General features: G+C 42.9%; 1 protein-coding gene across 3 annotated transcripts in view; it reads right to left on the bottom strand.

Moving 5' to 3' along the window:
- Positions 1–120: 120 nt before the first annotated feature.
- UBE2F (ubiquitin conjugating enzyme E2 F (putative)) overlaps positions 121–19069 on the bottom strand; it is a 65901-nt gene continuing 46952 nt past the window's right edge. For 2 of the 3 annotated variants that reach the window (XM_018071877.3, XM_018071879.3), the window contains one exon: positions 121–2264. In XM_018071877.3, the coding sequence (XP_017927366.1) occupies positions 2214–2264 (51 nt within the window). In that variant the 3' untranslated portion in view covers positions 121–2213. The remainder of the gene's footprint in view (positions 2265–19069) is intronic. The other variant, XR_001920570.3, reaches the window with a different exon arrangement.

Raw genomic sequence — 19069 nt, 5'->3', positions numbered from 1 at the left:
TCAGGTCTTCCTGCTCAGGGAAAGGAGGACTCTTAACATTCCTTCAAAGAAAAGATTCTAAGTGTAGGACCACTAGAAGGACAGGCTAGAAGGCACAATGCACAAAACACCTTACTCTAATAGTATTTAACAGTGTCCAAACTTTATTATTCTGCTCATCTTCTCCAGGCAAGCAAAAACACAGGGAAGGATTTTAACAGCAGGATTGTTCTGGAGGTGGGGATGGGCTTTGAGAGCTGCAGCTCTAGCTCTATTCTCTGATACCCCAAACCTGCTGCCCACCCTGGCACAGCTTTCCTGGCTCCTGGAGCAGCACCCTGGAGTTGCTCTGCCCTGGCGCATCTGCAGCGGCTTCCCGGGACAAGTTGGGAGCTAGGCATGGATGACAGCCCAAGAAATGGGCAGTTTGACCCCTTTTCCTGAAAGATGGAAGGTGATAACACTACCAGGGTGCCACTACAGCAAGGATTACTCATCTTCATTACAGAAAACTGGTTCAGAGTTTTCAGCTCAAAAACAAGAGAATTCTTCTGATGTATTTCTGGATGTATTTCCCAACCTTTCTATTTTTGTGAGTGTTTTACTTCTTACCTTCCCTGACATTTCTGTTTGGGCAGCAAAGATCTCTCACTGCAGTTGCCTGCTTAAAATAATAGGCTGATCCATGTTTCACTGTGAACAGACAGGGTGCCACTATTATCCTCAGGCGAAGCTCTCCTGCATCCCAATCCCTGCATTTCATCTCCCTGCTTTCCCAGACCTCCAGTAACAGCTACAGGAGCCTGTGGAGCTGTAAGGGAAAAGGCACAGGGAAAACTTAAAACATGAAAAGTTGTACTGTGCTTACAGTTTGCACCCCAGCTCTGCCACCATCTCTCACAACGGAGATTATTTTGATTTCTTTCAGCATCTGCAGAGGAACAGCAGGAAAGAATGAAGGGGGTAAAAACCCAACAGTCGATGCCCAAGTGTCACACACACACCTGCTCTGTAAAAAACCACACAAACATTTATTTCTATGGTTTATAAAAGCTCGAGTCGGTTCCATCACCTCCCTCTGCGTGATCTCAATCCCGGACGATGCCCAGGGAGCTCTGGCACACGGACTGAAGTGATTCCTGAGGTACATGCTACTCTCTCCTGCAGGCTCCCTGCTCACACACACTGTGTCTGCCACACAGCTCCTCACAGAAAAGGCAATTACAGCATCAACATCCTTTCCAGTCACTGAGAAAGCCAAGCGTGCACGGATGGGGTGTGGTGTATTATGGGTCCCAGCTCCATCATTCCCTTCCAGTGCAGGAGTCTGGAGAACACAATTAGGTGTTCTCCAGGTAATGGTGCCTGAATTTACTGTTGTCAGATCAAACAGCATCTCATGCTCCCTCACCACATCCAGACCAGAAAGCCAAAGGTAGATTTCTTAAAAAAAAAAAAAATCTCCCTTCCATTAAATTTTTACAGAAATATATAATATATATGTAATTTTTACTAATACTAAACATTTACTTAAGTTACCCATTAGCCTGTATTTCTTTTAACTACTTCACACAATGAATAGAAACAAAAAAAAATACTGTAGCCCAAACAGGGGCTGAAATTAATAATGTAAAAATTCCAAACTGTGACAAAAACATACTTACATTAAATAGCATTGAGAATTTCAATACCAGAAGTAGAATCTCATTTTGCACTTGCATTCTGGCAAGCTCTAAGCCTCAGCTGAGCGACTCCTGGGAAAAGCTCATATTGTTTCTGCTCATCGAAGGCAACAGTTTTGTGATTTGGTTCACAGGAGACCATTTATTGCCAACTCCGAGTGTTCCAAAAACACGCCACCTTTTCTGTTTGGGTTTGTTTTCCTTCCCCCCTCCAGACTAGGCAAGAGTTAAAAAAAAAAAAGTGTAATTACAATTTCAATAGTGATTTCTTTAACTTCTCAAGCATATCTCATCAACAGGATATACAGTACAGTTCAGAAGAGTAAACATTTTTTAAAAGGAAGCAAACAACTTTTTCAACCAACAGACACAATTTCTTGCTGTATTTATGCTGAACTCTCCTTTGAACATGGACAGGTTATGAAGTTAGTTTTTCTTCTTCAGTACAACATGGACACAGGACTAGTACAATCCGGGCTGGTTTATTGTTGTTGTTGAAGTTAAGGACAACTCTAGTGTGGAAGCCATGGTCCTGCCATCCTTCTCCCTTCATCATCTCGCGTAGCGCTTAATGTAATCTTCAACTTTATTCCGAAAGTCCTCCTAGAGGGAAGCACAGGCACAGTTACCCCGAGCACAGCAGAGATGGATTCCTGTGGGACTGTGCACGGGTGCATTCCCACACTGGCACTGGTAGGGTGAAACTGCCTCCAAGGGAAAGGCCCACTGCTCTCCCAGAGACCCAGGTTCTGACGGTCCAGTCCTTGCTAACGGGTGTCCACGTTCTGACAGGGATCCTCTGGGGAATGCACTGGGCAAAGAGTTTCCCATGGAAACGGGGTCTGACTGTTCTATAACCTCTGTATCCAGGGGAAAACACACAGTTCTGGTACTTCATAAAGCACAGAGATGCCGAGCATGAGAAATTCTGGCATGATGTGATCCCTGTCCAAACTGGGATGTCAGGCCGATGCCACATTCCTGGTATGTTATTCCGAGCCTGAACCTTGCCTTCTGTGCCTACAACCTCGTATTAAGTATGTTCCACCCAAACACACTGAGGCACCCGTGCTCCAGAGTCAAGTGGGGCTTTCACAGCAAAGTGCATTTTGCTTTGTTTTCAGTTCCCCATTTTGTGTGCTGCTAGAATATAAAGCAGGAAAACCTGGGAAATTTATGTACTCACATCTGTTTAAAAAAAACCTAAAAAAACCAATGTATGCAACAGATTAAGAGGTTTTGAACACTGTCCTGGTGCGCTGGAGCTGCCTGGTGAGCAGAGCCAAGGCTCTGCTTTTACTAAAAAGGGCACAAACCTGTGGAATCACAAGGCATGGTCCTGCTTCAGTGTCACTTCTCAGCTCCAGGTTTGCTGACATGTAAAATGACACTCTTTGAACACAAACTGTTCTGGTACAGATCACTCAGCAAAGAACTGCACATAACACCAGGACAAAGCAGTAATATGGCCTTTTTGCCTTAATAAGCCTTGAATGCATCTATACTTCCTTGGCTCCAACACCACGCTTCAAACACCTACACGTCAGTTCCCTTTATGGCAGTTTGGTTTTCAGCCACTGAGTTTTTCTACCAGTGAAAAGATAGTTTATCCTATGGTTAAAGTCCCAAATCACAGGATCAAAGAACTATGATCCACCAGAAAAGCTGTTCACAATTTCAATTGCCAGCTGATATAGTGCATCGCAGAGATTCCCATGAACTATATGCAAAGTGCTCTGAATCTCAAAGAAGTTTAAAATGCAGTTTAAGGCCAAAAATATTGTATCAAAAATATAAATGCAGTTTAGGGGAAAAACCCCCTCTGCTAAAGGCTCTTCTCAGGAGAGTTATGGATCTGAGCTTTGGCAGAAATAAATGCAGAGAGCAGAAGTGAGAAGAAATCACCTGGAGATGCCTGACACCTTGGCACCAAGAGCTCTAGGTGTGGTGAGCAGCCCTGCAAGCACTGACTGCTGATAGAAGCCAGGGCTGCAGAAATCCCTTTCCTCCTTAGGGACAGGCTGCCTGCCCTTCTTAGGAGAAAGGAGCACCTATTTTGGCACAATATGGCACCTACGAAAGGCAATATTCTGTGTAGTGACTTTTACACTCTGCTGCAAGCACACATATTTCCACGCTTGTACAACTGTTAAGTGCATTAAAAACCTAACACTACAGAGCTAATACCATCTTCATTTTAAATGAAATTTCTAATACCAGGCAATTTCAAGCTATAGATGAAAGAAAGTTATGATAGCTGAGTATCACATTAAAGTGTCACAGATGTCTGGCTGCCCCAGGCAAGAACCACCTCTACGTACCTCGAGTCTGTTAAAATACCACCCAAACAAAAAGAAAATTGACCTTTTGAATTTGTTTTCAGCTCTGGTACATTGTGGACTACCACTAACATTGTGGTACATTGTGGATACAAACTAACTCATCATGGCAAACAATGCAGGAACACTCATTTACTGGTTATTTGTGCCTGGTCTGGGGCACTCAACATTGGAGCATGTTGGTCACAACACTGCACCTGACAGATGAAACCTTCCGGACTCCTCAATGGCTTACTGGCTTTAAGTTGGAAGAGGGTAGATTTAGGTTGGATATTAGGAAGAAATTCTTGCCCTGGCACAGGTTGCCCAGAGAAGCTGTGCCTGTCCCATCCCTGGAAGTGTCCGTGGCCAGGTTGGACTGGGCTTGGAGCAACTTGGGCTAGTGGAAGGTGTCTCTGCCCATGGCAGGGAGTGGGACTGGATGAGCTTTAAGGTCCTTTCCAATCCAAACCATTCTGTGAATCTATTCATTACTGGGGTACAGAGCTAAATATCAGAGTGCCAGCCATAAAGGCAGTAAGATCCACCTTGGGAATAACGTTGATTTTTTACAATAACCAAAATAGTGACACTTCCTAGTAGTTTTTTCCTCGTTTTACAACCATCCAGGGTCTCTAACACTTGCAGTTACAATTCCCAGTGTTGTGGAAACTTAATTAATTAACTGAGGGCTTACTGTACGTTATTTCCTACTCTTGTGTCTCTCCAAGAGATGGGTCACTAAAAGAAATTGGGAACAAGAATAAGAAATACCACTGGACATGCAACAGGGCCAACTGCACCTTCCTCTGTGTGCAGTATCTGAGAGCAGTGCAGACAGCTCAGCACCCTCTGCTTTTTCATCTGTACCTTTATGAGGTTAGTAAACATGAAGAGGGGCTCTCAGCAGTGATTTAACGAACACAAGACCTCAGTAAAGGAGGAAGGCTCCAGAAGTCCACGCTGTCACTCAGGCAGCCTGGGATGAAGGATCTAGTGTTGGCAGGAATATATTAACACAGTAATCCCTGGATGTGAACCTGGCTGCTGAACAGAAGGTGCTCATCCCAGAGCTGACACTCCATCTTCACGTGCCATATGGCTCAGCAGCTCCTGATTAATAGGGAGCACTTCTCTCTGTGCACATCTGTTTATGTGCAGCACTGAATAATCAAATGCAAAAAAATTAATCAAAGCAGCACATATCTTGCATTATAAAGAGGTGCATACAAAATCCTGCTAGGAATGCTCAGGGAAAGAAAAAGGACTCATCCCTTCAAGGGCAGATCCTAAGTGTACGACCACTAGAAAGACAGGCTAGAAGGCAGGTTGCCCGAAATATCTGCTCTTATGAAAAAAACAAATCCTCCTCCTTGAATGGAGCTTGTATCCTGTGGGAGACTCCAAGGAACTGTACCCAAGCCCGGCTCTGCATTAGTGCCCTAGAGCCCAAGCATCCTTTGATGCCAAGACAGATGAGAAAAGCATAAAGTCCTGTGGTCTGATGGTGAGAGGGAGAAGAGTCAGGAGGTTTGCTGCTGGAACTCCCCCCCATCAAAGCAGCTCTTGTCAGTGGCCATTTCTGCTCCTGCCAGACCCTGAGCAGAAATGGTCACTGACATGACTCTTGACCCTCACTGACCACGGCTGAGGGGGTGGTCGCTGTGCCCAGTGGGGCTCCTGACACATCCCTCTGGACCTGGATCACATCCCACTGCTAGCCTGGCTGGAGGCACAGCTGCCTGCCTCTACACCAAGTAGTTTCCCATGCCATCAGAGCCATCAGGCCAAATACTGATGAAGGGCAGAGGGCTGACTGTCCCTGTAGAACAGAAGCACTGATGGTGGAACACATGAAACTTCACCAGAAACGACTCAGCCAGTCATTAAACCCTGACATGGACCATCAGTGAGTCCTGGAAACACCACATGGAGGAGCTTTTCAAAGGGGAAATCTAATTTTAAACTACCAGCATTTGCCCTTCATCAATCTCACTGTACTGTAAGGGAGGATAAAGCTGCCCTTGGGTTCTCTGGAGATGTGCCAAGGAGGAATGAGGCTTGGGTTTCTGTCTGGGAGCAATACCTGCCACACTGCCTTAGGGGTGGAGAGGTCTGTGCCTGAGCCAGACCTCCTCTGTGCAACACAGCCCTGGGATTTGGGGACAGAAATTAGACACTGGCCTCGTGGGCAGGATGGGAAACAAACCCATCAGAATGATGGTCACCCCAGGACAGCACAGAAACAGAACAGGACCTGTTCCAAACAGGTCTGGTTTGGACCAGAACCAAAGCAGCTCTGCAGCACCCTGAGCTGTGAGAGGTGAGAGGGAGAACACAGCAGTACATCAATACCCTGTGGGAAGTATTTGCTACATGAGTAATGCTGGCCAAATCCTTGCTTCAGTTGATGAAAATCAGATGGGGACAATCAATCAAAGGGAAACTCAAAAATCATCAGTGGAGGAAGAATATGAAATATAAATCATGGCATATTTCTGAGCTGAGAACTGGCTACAGTAGAGACTGTAAAGCTAAAACATATCCCACAGAAATTGTCCTTTGTATTTCAACAAAGACGTTTAGTAAATAAGCAAATACCAAATATATATAATAAACAGGACAAGAAGCGATGGTTTTAAACTGACAGAGAGCAGGGTTAGATGAGGTATTAGGAAGAAATTCTTGGTTGTGAGGGTGGTGAGGCCCTGGCACAGGCTGCCCAGAGCAGCTGTGGCTACCCCATCTCTGGAAGTGTCCAAGGCCAGGTTGGACAGGGCTTGGAGCAACCTGGTCTAGTGGAAGGTGTCCCTGCCCATGGCAGGGGGTTGAAAGGAGATGAACTTTAAGGTCCATCCCAACCCAAATCATTCTGTGATTCTACTGAAGAGCACTTGGGAGAGGATCTGTAGAGCCCCAAATCCCAGAAGAGAATTACATCCTGCCATTTCTAGAAGCACATGGAAGCACACACTCAAGAATGAGTTGCTGTTTCAAAAACTGGGGTTTGACCTGATTTGGCAGCTCTGAGAGAAAAGCCTTTATCTTTTCAACTGTTTATATTGCACTAAGTTATACTGATTAACTGCTAATGTTTTATTTAAGCTTTTATTTCTAATCCAAAGAAGATCTGCTCAGTAATCCAAAACAAACACAATACTTCTGTGACAGCTACCAGAGAAGTCTGGAAAAGTTGTAATGGAAACTTTCTCTTGGGAATCTTTTTTTTTTTATTTATTTAAAATGAATGTATATGTAAGAATTACCCAAAAATAGTAGTAATAATAATAAAAATAAAACAAAATGAAACCGAAGAAAAATCCCACAAACAAACAAAATAAAAAAACTCTACACCAAACTAAAGCAGATTCACATCCTTTAGATCTACAATCCTGTAAAATTCAAATGGAAACAGAAAAAGATCATAAAAATAATCAATTGCTGCTGCCCTTCCCTCTTTTGTGTTAAAGAAAACAATAATAATTAAAAAAGCACTACTTTAACAGAACACCATTGGAATCCAACATTTCTCACCAAGGTTAAATTCCAAACAACTTCTGCCAGGACCTTGTAGTTTTCCTCAAAGTTTTTAGGAAAGAGGTCTTCTGAGCACCACTAAACCAACATTACTCAGCTCAGCCAAAGCTTAAGGAGGAAGATATAATAACCAGTTAGATTTACCCATTAGCCCTATAAATTATATTTAAATCCACCTTTTCTTTCTTTTCCACTTTGCAGGAAATCAGTATTCACACCCATCAGCTCCCACACGTCCCCTCCCATTTAAAAAGGAGCTGAATAAAACTTTTGAGTAATACAAAAATCTCAAGTGTGAGGTGTTTTTTCAATTCATATTCCTGCCTTGCTCTCATTTCCCTGTCATTGTTTTATTTAGCTCAGTCTCTACATGATCTGAAGATTTTTCCAAGCTCTGTAATTAAATTTTAGTTCTATGAAGAAAGAGAAGAGTGGGGGGTGAAAAACTTATAGAGAGGTCTCTCCCACAAGCTCCTGTGCTTAGCAGGTGCAATCAAAGCTACATCAATTTTCATGGCCTGTGATCTCTACTTCAGATTTTATAATTGTTTCTAGACATCAAGCAATTATCGTTTTGCAAAATGGTGAGAAAATGCTTCAGTAGATTTCTTAGCAGCTAAGTTCTAAAAGGAAAAAATGGTGACTTTTTACTCCAAGGGGTAAAAAAACAACAACCAAATACAAATTACACCACTGCAGCAATTTGGAAAAGAGCAGCATTGTGGGGAAGAAGAGAAACACTAAGTTTTGGACCTTTTTTCTGAAAAACACCTTTACTCAGAGGTAGGTTAGAGACTCGATGTGGAGAGCAGTGACCTGCCTGCCAGGACACAGGGAAGCTGAAGATGTGCTGCAAAGACAGAGCAAAGCATTAACATGCTGAACATGGAGCAGCAAGGCTGTTTGAGATTTCACATCTCCTATAGGAACCACTTCCATCATGCCTCCACAAACTTCCAGTTGTCTCCCAGTGGAGCAAAGACAAAGGAAGAAAAGCACTCTCTGAAGTTACTGGAAGAGGAAAGGGAGGCAGAGTGTGAATGCTGCTGTGGTAGCCAGGGATAACGACATCTAAATCCTGTTTGTGCAAAGGCGAGGGAATGGAGCCAGATGAGGAGGGCAATGCAGCTTCCCAAAGAAAAATTGTTCCCTGGATCAAATCTGACGTAGGTCCTGAGTCCTGCCAAATCCACCCTTTGGCTTTTGGAGCAGCTTGGCTGGAAGCAGACGGTGGAGACTTTGTGAGTAGTCTGGTCCTACGGCCGCGGTGCCAAATGGCTCAGGATTTGCCAGGACTGACTGATTCCTTGTTACCATTTCTGATTTTGCCTGCCCATGTTGCTGAAAACAAAGAAAACCTCCCCAGAGTTAAGCCAGGGGGCACAGAGACTGCTTGGTCACTCAGTGCCTCATGTCAGGAGCTGGTCTCCTCCAAGGCTCCCAAGGCTGGTGCCAGGCACACTGGTCACTTTGTCAGTTGGAAAGAGTTATAGAAAAGCCCTTCAAGAAAATTACCTGAATTATCCCAATTACACTGACGTTAACCTTCTCTGAGCGGCAAATGCACTTCCACACAGGAGGACGCCACTCATTCCCAAGAGACGTTATGTCCTTGGGATCTGAGATCTTAATGGATAAATTACAAGCACAGAGGAAATAGGAGCTGCCTGGGTCTGGCCAGAGGGTTTTTGCAAGTCATACTCTACTCAAGGCAAATGATGTTCAAACAAACCTGACCAGGCAGGTGAGGCACAGGGGGAACTCAGCTCCAAGAGTTCAGACTCCTTGTTGGCATTCAGCAACTCTCCCATATGTTCCTGTTCAAGAGTCATGAATGTCTCCAAAGGATGCAAAGCAAAAGCTTTCCTTTTAAGTCACTTAGTTGCCTAAAGCACCTAAAACAAAAGCTTTAAAACATCTGCATTTCTCCCACATTTCTACCATTACCTCAGCAAATCAAACCATCTGCAAAAGCTTAATCAACTTTGCTGAACCTGAGAGAGGCTCCATCCACAATCAAAGTGTTATGGAAGATGGGTAATGATTTCTATGAATACTTGTAGCATTAGAAAAATAATGTTTTTCATATTTACATCTGTTAGCACAATTAGCAGCTGTGCTGTTGCTCATTTGCACACGCTGCTTAATGTACTTTTTGCTCACTGGGAAGAGGCCTCAAAGGCTGTAACAAGGACACGGAACATAAAATGAGAAGGCAATCCAAGAAAAACCCCAGTGCAGCTCTGTAAATGCAGGAATATTGCAGAAAAACAAATATGTATTCTACTGTGGCTGCCTCAGTTTCAGTGAGAACAACAAACACCAAACAGGGTGGTTGGGGGTGCAGAGGAAGTGAAGGATTTACTGCGATAAATACGGAGATAAATAAATGTAATGACTCACAGGGAGAATTGTTATGAAAAGATGTTTTTGGACTGGGATGGAACTGTTGTTCTTAATAAGACATTAAGCTGCAATCAGAGAGTAATAAAAACCCCACAACAAATATTAAATAGCTTCCAAAAAACCCACATCAAGCCTTCTGAAAGCCTTTTGGGGCTAAATTCTTTTCCAGTGTGGTAAAAGCTTGGAAAGCTGAGGTTTGCCTCTAAGGCAGCAGATCAAGTTCTTCCCTTGAGAAGCTCCTTCTGCTTGAAACCCTGTTGGTGTGTGGAGCAGCTGATGTCTGAGTGGCAGGAAAGCCAGGTTGCAAGTTCAGTTACCAGTACTTTGGGATTCATTACAAATGTGGGGGGGAAAAAAGCTTCCTTACACCAGAGTTGCCAGGTTTGCCTGACCTAACATGAAGATATACTTCAGTTCCTCAGATATACCTTGTGGGTGCATTTAATTAGAACAATCCTTCAACATTTTGTAACCCCTATAAAATAAATCAGGAAATAGATATTTGATTCAGTAGCCAGGAATAAGTGTGAGTTATTTTACCTTAAGAAGGTTAAGAACACTTTCATCACATCATAGTTTTGTACCTTTAGAAATAAAAAGCAGTGTTGTTGAAAATGTCTGGAAGCAGCTATTTCCTACTGGGAAGAGAGATTTCAAGATGTCAAGGCCTGGTGCAGGGCTATCAATTTAAACAAGGGGATGAGGTTAAGTGGAAAACCCCATATTAGACAATGGACAGAAATGGGTCCAAGTCCAAATGAAGCTCAAACAGGAGTAAGTAAACAGCACAGCAAGGATAAGACTATGCTAATTGAAGCAACACATGCATTTTTACAATGCACTGATTTTACAAAGATTCATGGGAAAGCACTGTCTGGAGAGCTGTCCTGAAATCTCCTGACATACCTCAACTGCAGATGCAGCATCAGGAAACCCAGCAAAGACCAAGGGATTCCTGAAGTACTGTAGAAATCACCACATTTGGCAAAACATTTCTTACACTGTTTTAAAAGTATTATCTTTTTACTGTTTCTAAGGGTATAGAAGTAGCTATATCACCTCAAACTGTTCCTCTGACACAGCCCTGGATCCCACAGTAAACTCTTGGGAACTTTCTTTTTCACCGTAATTTCTTGCCAAGAAAGACTGCGACCTCACAAACTTCACATCAGAGTAATTCAAAGATCACGTGGAAGAGGTGAAAGTAGAGAAGGAGAAATCCACTTTACAGATGAAAACAACTAAAAATGGTAAGAGGTAATCCAGTGAGATGCTACAAAAAGGAGAGCAGAATGCACGCAAGCAGAGCAGCCAGCATGACACTGTATACAGTTTTATAATGGGTTTTACAATGCCACTCTTTCTGTAAACCTTGAGAATTAATAATGCAAGATGATGATGAAGCAGTAGCTTCAAAGCCTTGACCTCAATTACTTCTTTACCAATTTTAACAGCATGTATCTTTCCATTGTTGGGAGTAAGAGCCAGCAGCACTGAAAATGAAAAAATCAGAGTTGTACAAAATCCCCTAAAAATTCATGTATTCAGCAGTGTGCTCCCTAAGTACTTCCAATGTGGCTAAATATGGAAGAGGAAAAAAGACAACTGCAAGTAAAAGTATGCAGATCTCATGATCAGTAGGAAGCAATGGAACTCCCTGTGGTGTTTGAGTGGTTTGTGGGTAGTTCTCTTTACCAGAATAAAGTTCTTAGTGTGCAAGAGTCTGTTTGCAAGCCCTCCTACTTGTGAATGTCAAGCATAACCAGAAAGGGCTTTACAAGACACACATTTAGCAAGCAAAGACAGCAAAATCTGGCCACTTCCAGACTTGCAAATATCATTACTGCCATCCTTGCCCCCTCCACCTTTTGATACCTTTCATCACCTCCTCCCTCCCAGCAAGAACTGTAGTTCCCTCAGCCTCCTCCAGCCCCCTTGGGTTTCACCCAGGTCTCCTTGGCACCAGCTGATGAAGGGCAAAGCTCAGGGTCTGCTCCAAGCTGGACATGCCTGCGGAGCCCACCCAGAGCGGGGCCTGGCAGAGCTGGCATGGGAGGCTTTCCTGGAGGCTCACTCTCTTTGCTGCTGCTGCTGACAGTTTTTGTGACAGCTACAGCAACTGCATGTAAAGACTCTGCTGCTCTGTCAAATCTGATGGAAATCGGTGTGTGTGTTTAAAAGCTACAGGGATTGAGGGGGAGGCTGGGATGAGGGGATAGATGGATGGTATCACTGCAGAAGCCTTATTCCTTTACCAAAGAAAGACTAAAAAGCAAAGCAATTGCTAAAGGTTCACTTGAGGGAAGCTCTAAGACAAGCTGATTCAGGACAGGTCAGATAAATGGGCAGCAAGGGGACTGAACCTGCTGAACTGCTCAGCAGCACAGAGTCCCAGCAGAGCACTCAAGGGGCCAGCACTGTTCAGTATCTTCATTAATGACCTGGATGAAGGGACAGAGCTTGCTGATGATATAAAAGTGGGAGGTGTGGCTGATACACCATCCAGAAGGACCTCAACAGGCAGAACCAGAGAGAGCAGAACTTCAGGAGGTTCAACAAAGGAAATGCGAAGTCTTGCCCACCAACAACGCCACCCACCAGCACCCGCTGGGGACTGGCAGGCAGCTCTGCAGAGAAGGACCTTGAGGTTCCGATGGTCACCGAGCTGACCATGAACCACCAAAGACAACCACTACCATCCTGGGCCACACTGAGCAGTGGCAGCAGGTCAAGGGAGGTGATCCTTGCACTCCACTCAGGTCTGATGAGACACAAATGGAGTGTTACACTGAGCATAAGCAAGAAAGAACACAGAAATGTTTTCATCAAGACCTTTAACTTGCAGTTACATTAAAAACACAAGATTATTTTCATGCAGCCTGAGAGCTGTCTTGCAAAATTTTCCAGAGTCTCTTTACTCAGTTTTATCATCATCCATCATTTTATATTTCTTCAAATTATTCTGCTGCTGTTATTAGAATATCAAACTGACAGACTCGAAAATGATATTCAACTTTTATCAGAGAAGTGAAAGGATAGAAAACAGAAATCCTTCAAAAACAAGAGTGGCACTGAGGTTGACACATCTATCCATACCACAGTGACACACCAAACATAGGAACATTTTGTTAAAAAGTATAATTTTTAATCTTGGGGAAGGGAGGAGGAAAGCGTCAGGCTTGTCAACTCAGTAATTCCTTTATGCTCAGATCCACAGAAACTCTTTTGTTCTACACCTAATTACTATTATCTCATATTCCAATATGTAAAACACCAGATTGTTCAGTTTAAAATATATGAATGGAATCCCCTCTTTCCTCTACCCAATTACAGTTTTACAGTCTAGGAATCTTTAATCGAAAAATTACTTTAAACCTGACGCGCCTCGCAGTTCTGAATCTCTCCCCACTTACAGCAACTTACCTTATTCACATTAAATTGATTGCTTTTAAGGATAAGGCAAAAGCTTCCTTTCCCTTTTCACCTATTTTAGTAGCTATCTGTAGTGTACTGCCTTGTTCAGGAAATTACCCTCCTGATGGCAATCTTTGTTTTTATTTTTAAAAAGATGGGCATTTAATCACACACAAGAAAAAAATTTCCTTTCAGCCCAGGAATTATAGCTGAGACTGCCTGTAGAATAGAGTCAATACATCATGGATGAGTGGCCACCCATCATAAGCCACTGCCAAGCCACTCAGAGCAACTCTCCCCTCAGCAGCACAGGGGAAATGGTTTCAAACACCCTGGCAGAGCCTCTTTTTGTCAGCGTGAGGCAGTGCCAGAGGCTCCTCCAGGGAGGGTATGTGACTCCTTCAGCCACAGGAATTACTGCCAGGGACTCAGACTTAAGTCTTGCACTGATTTCCTCGCCAAATGTTCTTCACTCTGTTTATCACAACCACGGGCTGCCTGCAGGGTTGGAGTTTGTAAGACATAAGAGAGAAAAGAGCCAGGATAAGTCTCAGCTGTGACTGCAGTCAGTGCAGTCCAATGCTGATTTAAGCCACAGGCCAAGCTCAGTCCTGAAAATCAGAAAAAGAATTTATTTTGCAGGCAAATAAAAAAAAGCAGAATGTCAAACTTAAATTAAAAAATTGGCTGCTTCTTCCCTTGTGCATTTTAGCTTATCTGTGTAACGGGAACCTTTGGCACCTACAAGTACAAAGGGCAGCACAGCAGAGAAAAGCAGTCTGTCTTTACTCCTTCAAAACTGAACTTGTCAGAGCAGAGATAAAACAGGTGAGAAAGGCTATCTGTGTAGGAACATTACAGAAAGACTGAGACATTCACGTCAAAATTAAGGAAAGGATAAGGAACAGAATGTAATTTAAATGTCAGGGTATTAATGCAGGACTAAGAGGATCCAAATGAATGCCCAGCCCCCACTGCTCTATTGTCCTACCCAGAGAGAACCATTTTCTTCTCTACATCACTGCAATTCTCAACAGCAGAGTACCGAAAATCACAATGAGCTCTCCATCAGCATGCTTGTTTCCACTGATGAAATGCCCTAAATAAGAGCTAGGCATTAGATTTCAAACTTAATTTACAGTTAACTGACTCAAATTGATTTAGAGTGAACTGAGAATACCCAAAAATCTCTGGCCCTTGCTACCTGAGCAGAGAGAGGTGATAATGTCCTCATCTGCTTCAAGGCTCCAGCAACTTGGATAACTAAGTCCCCGCCACAAGAAACTATGCTCAAAATTGCAATGTTGCCTGGCCAAACTAGATTTGTAGACACCAGATCCCATTCTATTCACACAAACATAAGTGTCAAACATATCTACAAATTCTATTGTAAACCAAAATTAACCACTTAATGATATTGGAATTAAAAAAAAAAAACAAACCTATTTTTCTTTAGACCCATTTTTCAGTTTATGATTAAAGATATCAAAATGAAACTATTTACAATGACTGAAATCATTATAAGGAAAATCAATAGAAGGTGAAAAGTTTGGCTTGAGTGCAGTCAATGGAGAAAAACCCCAAATTTGCAGTGGTGAAATGTTCATTGTCATTCCTGATGAAGCAAAGAAGAGCCTGAAACCAAAAGATCATCTTTGTTGCCACTTGTTACATCTTTCAGGGTTATCTACCTATTTAAACTAATGTTTGACAAACATCTGTGAATTTTCAGCAATAAAGAGAATATCTAAAAGCATGTCCAAACCTGGTTTACTCGTCCCCCTATAAAATGTAATCCCTATTTCTTTTTCTAGAGGGATTTCAGCTCAGGGGTTCATATGCTCAATGATACTGAAGAATCAAAAGCAGCTGTTGTTTTCTCTGACAAGCACTGTAAGTGCTGTGCAAGTTATAAAGGACTTATTTTGACTTGAGGGATATGGCAATACCTCAGGCAGTGTCAGATGGGTGCAGTAATGCAAGAAACCCAGCTCCCTCCAGCTCACATTTCACTGCTGGGGAGTACAGACCCCAACAGGCTCTTCTGGCCAGCAGAACCATTAAAAGTTGCTTCTGTTGATGCAGCCAAATAAAACACAGTAAAAACAATTGTCCAATGCTCCAGGATAAGTGTCTGTAATCCAAGTACCACTTAGAGTGCCTGACATTGTGGAGAGCACCATCTAATCAGAGAAGTAGTCATGTAATAACCAGCATCCTTACGATATCCCCACATGAGGAAATCCAGTGGGATGCTTGAATAGGGGGCTCTGAATAGACATGGCTGTTGAACTGTTCCTAGAGAACTCACAGAGAGCCTGATTTTCTTCCAGTGCTAAAACAGTGCTAAAATTAACATGGCTGCCCCATCCATGGAAGTGCTCAAGGCCAGGCTGGACAGGGCTCAGAGCAACCTAGTCTAGTGGAAGGTCTCCCTGCCTGTGGCAGGGGGGTGGAAGAAGATGGTCTTGAAGGTCCTCTTCCAGCCCAAACCATTCTGTGATATGACATGGAAAGTAATTTGGAAGTTACATGGTAAATATTTTACTACAGAAATAAAGATCTTTCAAGACAGCAGGAAAAAATATTCTGGCTTTGTAGATTTTGTTACTGAATTATTCACACTACTGACAAGGCAGGCAGTCCAAGATTTTTCAAGTCTTTCAAGTTGAAGTTTCCTCTAAAGTCTGCCAACACAGGGCTAGAATCCATAGAAAAGACCCACTCCCTGACAACACTTCATTTGGCAGCTGTAACTAATCCCCTTTTCTCCATTTACTTTGCCAAAATGAATGCAGGGCTAACCAAGGTAATATTTGAAGTCAAGCACCAACCTGGTGCTGGAAAGAAATTCCAGAAAATTCTGTATATTGCTGATCTGCCACTCCCTTATGCCAGATTCAAGAGGTCATCAAATGAAACTCCACTCTTGACACAAGTTCAGTGTGCTTGACTGATGTGTGTGCAAACTGGCTTTGTGGCTAAGAACACAAACAAGCAGGATGCTGTCAGACTTCACATTGTGCTAAGAGAGCCAGCAGACCCAAAAACACTAGCAGGGGGCTTTTGCTCTGGCTGCAGAAGAGTGTGACCAAGTGCCACAAAATCCCTGCCTTTAATCAAGGAACAGCCAGCACCACCAGGTACTCCACACAAGGTGGAAGATGCTTCTTGACTCCAGTTTTTGATGTGTTCATACCAAAATTCTCGTGTGCAGCTTTTGAGTGACAGGTGTGCCCGCATGCGTCTCTCTGAGCTGTTCTAGAGCAGGAAGCTACTCTGTCTCAATAAATTACAAAACAAATCAGATGAAAGCAGAGATTCAAGCAAGCAGCACAGAGCTGTCAGTCGTGGATTGGAGGTTCCTGACGATCACGCAGCAGCCACCAGGCCGGCAACGTGACACACCAGATCCCAGAACTCTGCACAATTAGCAAAATACCAGGTTCACATTGGAGCTCGATATTATATTACATGCCTCCAGTAACAGCAAGGTCCAGTTTGTTTTATCTCCACTCATTTATGCAGGATTACATTAGGGTGCAGTTAACCCAGCAGCCTCCAACAGCTGCCATCCCTCTGCAACCCTCGGTCAGCCTTTGTTCCTGTGAGCAGCAGACAATCTGTATTCGCACCTCATTACCCCCCTGGGGCCTGCAGGAACAGTAAATACATTTTCACGTGCCAGGATGACAGGGAGGAAGGGCAATAGCTAATGCTGTTTTCTGGAACAGCTGCTGAAAGATCAGTGCAAAACTAAAGATCCATCCTGAGAAACTCTGAGTGGTCTCAATTCTTTTTCAACTGAAGGAGAAGCCCAGGGCACCCGGAACTTTGCATATTTAGATGCACTGTATGATTTTACTTGTGTTTTCCAAGCTACCACTAAGTGTTCCACTCCAACCTGATCCTTCTGCTATGCCAATAATTGATAAAGATGCTTTCTCAATATCCTGAAGAGGCTGTCAAATAATGCTTTGATCACCTACATTCTTCATTTGGTTGGCTTGACAGATGAAAGCAGGGGTTTATTACTAAAACTTTTTCGGCTTTCAGTTCCTTATTATGTTACCAGCCAGGCTTTAGGGAACAAACTTTGATACAAGAATGTGCCTGTTTTTTAAGCCCTTAAAAATAACTGAGTACAACCTCAAAGCATCTAACAGTTGGGTGTATTCAGTGAGGGACTAGAGGGCAGAACTGGCATTCAGCTAAGTGACACCTCTTGGGAGATGGACTTCAGCTACACAGGTCAAAATACATTAAGCTTGTAAAGCTGAGGGGAGGATCACAAAAGAGTACTGACCTTTTAAATCCCCATTTGTGTCCCATGAGTAGGATAAAGCCTGCACAGAACTAAAAGAGACAATAGTTGTGGACTCTGAACTCACAGAGCTCTGCACTTGCAAACACATGTGCTGCAGTGATGGTTTCCAGATCGGACACAGGGGCACTGCAAAGGCTCCCTTCTAAACACGAGTACTCAGCCAGATGTTCCCACAACCCAGAGTGGGCTTCACCTGGACCATGTGTGCAGGAAACACCACTTGGTGAAGAAGCAGCGAGCACAGCACAGGATAGAAGAGCTACCAAGAAGCCTCTGTAGCCAACCTGCAAACTCAAAAATTTACACTTTAATCAAAAATACTTTCAGCCAACGGAACTGTCAAGTGTGAAAGATAATTTAGTCAGAAGGCTCTTCAGTAAAATCTGCTCATCACTTACGAGCACCTGGCACAACTGACACCACTGCTCCTCCAGCACCAGCTCAAACACATTAATAATTAAATAAAATTTTTAAAGAGCACCTTAAAATAAATTCAAGTAAATGCTTTTGAAATAGTTTCTCTGTTCCAAGGCAAATTTTCCAGCTGTCTTGAGTCATCACTAAACCCTTAGTGTTTGAACTTAATAATAATAAAAGTAACGATCAGAATTCTCCATATATCATTGTCACTGTTTGAATACAAAATTTTATAGGGATATGTCTGGAAACTGGAAAAATTTCCAGCTAGCTGTGAAACTATTTGCAAGGGCGAAAAGCCTGACAAAGAGAACTGGGTTAAACATAATGCATGAATGAATTAAGTGAGCATTATTTTTTAAAAATTCCTCAGGGAAGGCATTAAAGAAAACAGTTTGCCACTAAAAACCTTTGGAGTGCATTCCCTGGACCCAATCCAATAACGAGACAAGCATTCCGATGGAAACATGTTAAAAACTTGGGTAATAGAGAGCTGGTATTTGACTTCTGACCCACCCACATGCTTTTGCTACTCTGCAAAATAAAACCATTTCAACCGTTCTCAGTTTAAGGAACACTGCCCATCACAGGAACACATAACTTCACATAATTCATAATTATCTGAAAAATAAAGTGCTTTTTTAGAGTTATTTCCAGTGCTTTTTACCACAAATATTATCTCCTCTGAAATGTACAGTGACAAGATGCAGCATCCATGGACCATGAAATTTTATTCATTATATTTTATATAATGTGTCTTACATTGAAGTGCCTTTTACAGAATCTTGGATAATTTTGGTGACTACTATCCAAACAAACTGTTTTGCACCCAAATTGGCCAATGATCACTACAGATCAGTGGTTAATATTTCTAATTCCCAGACAGATTTACTTCAAGACATTTAACTGCTAACAGATCCAGCAAGCAGAAAACCCATGAAGAACATCTGCAGGAAAGATTTTGCTTCCAGCTACACAAACGCAATTAA

This window comes from Manacus vitellinus, unplaced genomic scaffold (assembly GCF_001715985.3).
Source record: "Manacus vitellinus isolate BGI_N305 unplaced genomic scaffold, ASM171598v3 scaffold_20_pilon, whole genome shotgun sequence".
Classification (NCBI taxonomy): domain Eukaryota; kingdom Metazoa; phylum Chordata; class Aves; order Passeriformes; family Pipridae; genus Manacus; species Manacus vitellinus.
This window is presented reverse-complemented; position numbering and strand designations above follow the sequence as displayed.